Raw genomic sequence first — 7084 nt, 5'->3', positions numbered from 1 at the left:
CGGGGTGTCTGGTAGCTAGTGTACGTTGCGCTGTCTTGTTCGTACTGTTGCTTGGTTACATCTCTATATATTCTACTCCCTCCGTAAACTAATATAAGAGCATTTGGATCACTACTTTAATGATCTAAACACTCTTATATTAGTTTCAAGAGGAAGTACAATTCTGTAGATTAACCTACAAAATTGAACTCAACCCAATGAATCGTAACGTTCCAACAGCTTAATGTCTTGGCGAGGATCTATAAACATGCTACCTTCCTTCTGCCCTTTGCACCAACTCTGCATTCCTTCTACTCTTCACACCAACATCTAGCCAGTGAACCAACAGAGCACGCTAGCTAGGAAATGGCAGGCGGAATTGTGACCGTGGCTAGTGCGGTGATGAACCCCCTCATCGGCAAGCTCAACGCACTCATGGGCGTCGAGTACGACAAGTTCAAAGGGGTCAGGAAGCAGGCCTCGTTCCTCGAGAGGGAACTCAGCGCCATGAACGCTGCCCTCCAGAAACTCGAGCTCATGGATGACGAGCTCGATCCAACCATCAAGGACTGGGTGGACCATGTCAGGGATATGTCCTATGACATGGAGAATTGCATTGATGACTTCATGCACAATTTTCGCACTGGTGATGCCAAGGAAGGCCTTATAGAGAAGACTGCTCAATTCATCAAGAAGTTTCGACAACGTCTTCGGACAGTCGATCGGATGGAAGAGCTCAAGGATCTTGCCTTGGAGGCAAATTCTCGGCGCGAGAGGTATAAGATTGATGAGTGGAAGCCCGCCTCTGGTTCTGTGGCTGTTGACCCTCGGCTGCGAGCGGTCTACCAGGAGGCAGCTACTCTCGTGGGCATTGATGGTCCAAGGGAGAAAGTTGCTACTTTGTTGATGGATACTCAAAAGAAACTCAAGGTGGTGTCAATTGTGGGATTCGGCGGTCTTGGTAAAACTACACTTGCCAAACAAGTGTACGACAAGACTGGCTCTCAATTCGACAGAAAGGCATTCTTTTCAGTTTCACAGAGGCCTGATATAGCTGAGCTACTTAACAATTTCCAATTGAAACTAGGGATGGATGACCCTGTTTCGTCTCGCGCTCGCAAGGTTAATGACATCATTGACGAGCTAAGGCAACATTTGAAAGATAAGAGGTATTACTTACTGTCAATAGTCGTCACTTGCCTGTGATTTTCTTGTTTAGTTTGAGCTGAGTAATTGGTTAACATATGTTTTGAACTGATGTTTGTCCTTGCAAGCTGCATATTTAGTTGTTTGGTTCTTTGTGTGCTTATGATAGAAATAGAACAATTAAAAGAAATTATGTAGAAGAAAATGCATCTCTATAAAAGTTAAGGGCACTAATGGTTATTTCCCATCCAGTGTCATAATTTCTAGGTATTAGAGACATGTGACCCCCATGTGCCTTTAGTGAGAAGAGATTTTTCAAAGAAAGTCTTATGAATATCTGTGTGACCCGTATGTGCTAAGCTGTTTTGAAGTAAAAAATATATTTAAGGTTAAACATACCCCTTCATATATTTTATGGGAAAAGCATAGTTAATCAATAGATTGATGTACGCTGGCAAATTGACATATAGCTACTAATCATTTGAGATTTGCGGTTTTTTTAGTTTATTGTGTTTTTATAAATATGAATATTTGTAAACAAATAATGCAACACAAATACAAACATACGACATACAGCTTAGTTGAAGTTCTGGTATATTTCACATGTAGTTCAAAAATTCCTAGAGTATATTGAAGCACTTTAATACTCCTCTAAGTCTTTATCAAAGAGCGTGCTTTTAAAAGAAATGCTCTAGAATTCCCATGTGGTTCTTTTTTGCTAAATGATCACATGCTATGGGATTTATTCCATTCATTATGACAATTCATAGTTTCTTAGAAAATACCCTACACACCTTTGTCGAAAGGGTCTTTCTTATAACCTATTTTGTAAAAATTTGACGATTTCTTTTATAATATAATCATATCATATTATAATGTAACTAACCTCTCCATACATTTGAAAAGGTACCTTATTGTTGTTGACGATGTGTGGGATGAATCAACATGGAAAACTATATTGTGTGCTTTTCCGGAAGATTGTAATGGAAGTAGAATAATAGTTACAACACGCGTGGAAGGCGTGGCTAGAGCAGCCTGTCATAATGGCCGTGAGAGCATCTACAAATTGGAACCTCTTAGTGAAGAAAACTCAAGAAGGCTGTTATTGAATAGAGTATTTGGGTCTGTGCATGATTGTCCATCCGAACTTGAAGGCGTCATGGTTGAGATTTTGAAGAAGTGTCATGGATTGCCACTTGCAGTTATCACAATAGCTAGCCTATTAGCCGGTGAAGAAAGATCAACAAAGGGCTGGGAAAGTATTAGGGATTCTTTAGGTGCCCAATCTGCGACAAATCCTAACTTGGAAGAGATGAAGAATATATTAAACCTTAGCTACATGCATCTTCCTGCTCATCTGCGGGCATGTTTTTTGTACCTTGGTATGTATCCCGAGGACTTCGAAATCTTGACGGATGATCTGGTTCGACAATGGATAGCTGAAGGTTTCATCAGTAGTTTGCATGTGGAAGATCTGGAGGATATTGGCAGGAGTTATTTGAATGAACTTATCAATAGAAACATGATTCAGCTTGATGAAACAGAGTGTAAGGAGGCGTGTTGCAAAGTTCATGACATGATGCTCGATTTGATCCTAAGTAAGTGTGCTGGAGATAACTTTGTAAGTGTGGCATACAATTATCAAGACATGGCAAGGCTACATGGATGTAAATATAAGGCTCGCCGATTATCTCTGAGGTCCACTGTTGGTGGTGGAGCAACAAATGGCCCAACTATTGATGTTACCCTATCACAAGTTCGATCATTTACACTATTGGGGAACTTCATGCCTCCTCTTTTCTCGTTCAAGTATCTCCGGGTGTTCAGAATTGATGAAGGTCTTTCTAAGGGTGAGGGGGATACACTTGACCTCACCGCTATTAGCCAATTGTTTCAGCTGCGGTATTTGTATGTTCGGGGACACGATTTTGTACAGCTCCCTACTAAACTTCAAGGGCTTGTTTACTTGGAGACACTAGCCATAATTGATGCAGATATCAAGAGCATCCCCTCAGATATAGTCCTTTTGCCCCGCTTGGCCTATCTTCAAATTTGCATGGAAGAAGTGCTGCCTGAATGGATTGGGGATATGACATCATTGCAAACTCTGATATTATCAAGGTACACTTTCACCGATAAGATAGGAGTGAATGTGATGAAGGGTTTTATCGGTCTTGGCAAGTTGACCAATCTAAGGAAAATGGAGTTCCAAGTGGAGTCTATGAACAAGCTGGAACTTGATGCTTTGGCCTGCTCCATTGGAAAGCTATGTAACCTGAAATATTTTACATTATATGGGCCATGTACTGAAGTCAATAACCAGATGGACTCATTATCCAATCATTTCGAACATATTGAGGAATTTCACGGGTTTGTATGGTATTTTCGGAGAGTTCCCATATGGATGAGTGGTCTCCATTGCCTTCGCATCCTTGAGTTACATGTGGAGGAGGCATCAACTGAGGAGGTTCGTCTTCTTGGAAGGCTTCCCTCCCTCATGAAACTCGATTTTAGGCCATCGCATATCCCAAAAGAAAGAGCTATACTGCGCACAGGACTATTTCCGGTTCTGGAGTATTTTTTATTCGAATCTAGGGAAGACGTTATGTCATACCTGGGGTTCGAGGCGGGGGCCATGCCCAACATACAAACCCTCGTTCTCGGTATCGAGAAGTGGTGCGGCAGAGTACCAGTCGGCATGGAGCACTTGTTACGCCTCCAGAAGATCAAACTGCTTCGGTTCAACTCCGGTGAGTCCATCATAGTATCCACGCTCAAGCATGCCTTATCAGGGCACCCAAACCGCCCTTCTGTTAAATAGTCACATTAGTTTATTTTATTATTGTGTCGAAAAACAGTTTGGATTTGTCAGATTGTGTGACCAATCTAGTCCACCCTCGATCAATTAGTGATGGACATGCAGAGTTGGAATCTAATTTGGCAGTATGTAATGTAATGTTAGCCACCTCGCTGAACATTATTTCCCACACGTATCATATAGTCAGCACTGTCAGAGAAGTCTTTCCTGCACGATTTTGCGAAGCATGCAGGCCATGACGGTTCAAGTGTTTGAAGTCTCTTTGTATTTTTCTAAGGTCGCATCCTTAATCAGTGGGGAATGTTTTTCTTTCCTCTGTCTTCAATACTACTTCCTCCATCCCAAAATATAAAAACGTTTTTAACATTAGTGTAGTGTTAAAAACGTTCTTATATTTTGGGACAGAGGGAGTATTTCTAAGCGATATTCGGCAGAATGGAATGTTTGATATGTATAGATGACGAACCTCCCTCTCTATATTGATGCTGTTGCGCTCACTCTGTTTGGACAATCTTGGCTGGATTGCTTTGTAAGGACTTGCTGCATGATCTTGTTGTACGCGCCAACAGCATTAGAGCAACTCCAACCGCGCCTCCATCAGGCCCCTTAGGCCATTTCTTAGCACCGGTGCTCAAAAAAGGGCCCAGACGCGTCTCCAGAAGCTCAATTTTCACCGGTTCGGCCTGAAATTGGCGCTGGCGGAACCAGGCCGAACCCGGCGTGCTGGGGGCACCGGAGCGAGCGATTTGGCGTGAAAGCCCAGTGGGACCGCTGAGTCAGGGACACGGTGCATCGTCGTCCTCATTGTCGCCTCATTTCCCGTGGGGAATCAATGCCATGACTGCCACCGGTCGGCCTTCCGCTGATTCCCACCGGGCGGTGCAGTATTGCCCCGGCGGCTCGGCGTCCCCTCCTGCCACGCGTACACACACGCCTGCCACCCCCGGCGGCTATAAAAAGCCAATCTCCTTGCTCGGTGGACGAACACTCCGTCGCCCCCCTCTCTCTCTATCTCCCCGCCGGCGCCCTTCTCGTCTCTCTCTCTCTCCGCATGCCACCAGCCCACCACCAACCTCTCCGATGGCCGAAAGGTTCCCCGGCGACTCTATGGCGGCCAACGGCTTCGGCCGCCGCACTCTGCATGAGTGGGTGGCGCACCTCCTCCACGAGGCCAACTACCCCGACGCCGCCGGACATGCGTGCGTCGGGGAGGTGGAGGCCCAGCAAAGGCGGCGTCCCAGCCACCCCCCCCCCCCCCCCCCCCCCCGCGGCCAGACCCCGAGCACCCCGGCCACTTCCACGAGGAGATCGAGCGTGTCAGGGGCTCCTTGCCGGCGGAGGTACGCGGCCGCCCGGAATACGCCGCCAACAACCACCAAAGCTGGGCGGCGTACTTCCGACGCCGCCAGGAGGAACAACTCGCCTCCAGCAACAACGCGTCGGTGAGGGGCGCCACAACGCTGACGGCCGCCGCCTGTGGTGGGGCGTCCCTGGGCGGACGCTCCACTTCGTCCTCGCGCACCTCGAGGACGGCAAGGAGCCGCCGCTCCAGTACCCAGCGACCCCTGCGCCTGTCCCTTGCCGGAGCGGCAGCACCTAGCTGCCGAGGCGAATGCCGGGTTCGTCCTCCCTCTTCTCCTCCTCCTCCCTCTCCTCGCACCCGCGGCAGCGCCCTTGTCGTTAACGAGGGCGACCGTGGCTCCTCCTCCGTCCGCCTCGTCAAGCCCAAGCCGGAGCCTGGCCTCGTCGCCGTGAAGAAAGAGCACCACGACATGGCCACCGACGACGAGGCCACCCTCAAGTGGGCGCGCGATGACTACGTCCAGATGGAGATGGAGCGCCAGCGCCGCGCCCTCGAGGAGATCGCCGCCAGGTGCCGTGGCCGCGATGAGGGCGGCGGCGTCGTCGTCCTCGACGATAGAGACCACGACGCACCAGAGCCGCCGCCAACCAAGCTCGTCCGCCAAGGCGACGCAGGCCAGGGGTGCAGCAGGGACGGCAGCGTGAAGATGGAGGACGACGACGGCGGCTACGGTGCCTTCGGCGCCTTCTTCGGCCTGTAGGGGCAGCGGACGGCGGCATCTAGTTTCTTTTTTATGTTTTTAAGCTTTTATGTACACACATTAATGAAATCGCCTAGTTTGCCAGAAATGTGTCCAAAATGCGTCATGTTTGGCCGAGTTTTTTATTTCAAATATTTCAAATAACGGTGTTTGGGTGGCGACCTGAGGTCGGCGGTTGGGAAACCGACCACCCCCACACTGATAATTTCGCCGGCGCGCCCCCAGGCGACGCTTTTGCAAGCCCCTGGGGGGCCGAACGTCTAGAGTTGATCTTAGTGCTATGCTCGATTGATTATGTTTGTGATATTCCATATTCACGGAAACGGAAAGTTCCGTTTCCACACCTGTTCCACCAGAAAACACCATTCCGTTTCTGTTTCCGTTTCCGCATAAAAATTTCCATTTTCATTTCGGTTTTGCAAATTTTCGTTTCTGTTTTCATATTTCCTCTCCGTTTTCTTTTTGCCTCTGGAAAAGCGGAAACTTTCCACTCCATTTTCATCCCTAGTTGCGAGTACTCATCCATTCCATGGCCGGAAGACGACTGCAATGCAACGGCCTCCTCTTGCTCCAGCCTCCACAACCACGCGACAGTCAATCCCGGCAACATGGTTAAACCAAACAGCTCAACACTAGATTCCTCACACAACAAAAAGAAATTGAACCAAGCTGGTTCAAACAATATCGTAACATCATAATTCACTTACAGTAATGCATCACCTCAATACACAGGTACAGGTTTGTACTACGCTGCCATGCCCATACTTACAAGCCCACTCTACATTTCTTGCAAACAAAGATTTTTTTTTTTTGATAAAAGAAGGGGTCTCCCCCTTCCGATTTCCATGAATAGAAACCAAGCATTCACAGGACACTACTACAAGCTACGAGGGCGAACTAAAAACTAGGGAGCAACAACTGACCCAGCGCATCTCAACCGAAGGCGAGAAATGTCGCTGTCATGAACCCACAACTAGGAAAAAGGAAGAAACAACAACTAACAGCCACAAGGGGCTTGCAGAAGCTGAACACCAAGGTACCGAAAGCCAACCAAGTCTACTTATTACAGACTCCGGAG

General features: G+C 47.7%; 1 protein-coding gene across 1 annotated transcript; it reads left to right on the top strand.

The window, feature by feature from the left end:
• The first annotated feature begins 345 nt into the window (after positions 1-345).
• LOC109773001 (disease resistance protein RGA5-like) lies at positions 346-3946 on the top strand. The gene is made up of 2 exons (XM_073499221.1): positions 346-1148; positions 2032-3946. The coding sequence occupies exons 1-2, from the start codon at positions 346-348 to the stop codon at positions 3944-3946; spliced, it is 2718 nt and encodes a 905-aa protein (XP_073355322.1).
• Positions 3947-7084: the final 3138 nt, after the last annotated feature.

The sequence above is a fragment of the Aegilops tauschii genome, chromosome 1 (genome assembly GCF_002575655.3).
Source record: "Aegilops tauschii subsp. strangulata cultivar AL8/78 chromosome 1, Aet v6.0, whole genome shotgun sequence".
Lineage (NCBI taxonomy): Eukaryota > Viridiplantae > Streptophyta > Magnoliopsida > Poales > Poaceae > Aegilops > Aegilops tauschii.
The sequence above is the reverse complement of the archived record's forward strand: the minus strand, read 5'-3'. Positions and strand labels throughout refer to the sequence as shown.

Bases quoted from the DNA above. Each gene is read 5' to 3' on its own strand.
- LOC109773001 (XM_073499221.1), top strand. From the start codon at position 346: ATGGCAGGCGGAATTGTGACCGTGGCTAGTGCGGTGATGAACCCCCTC. The intron at 1,149-2,031 runs GTATTACTTACT...ACATTTGAAAAG, and splicing joins CAACATTTGAAAGATAAGAG to GTACCTTATTGTTGTTGACG.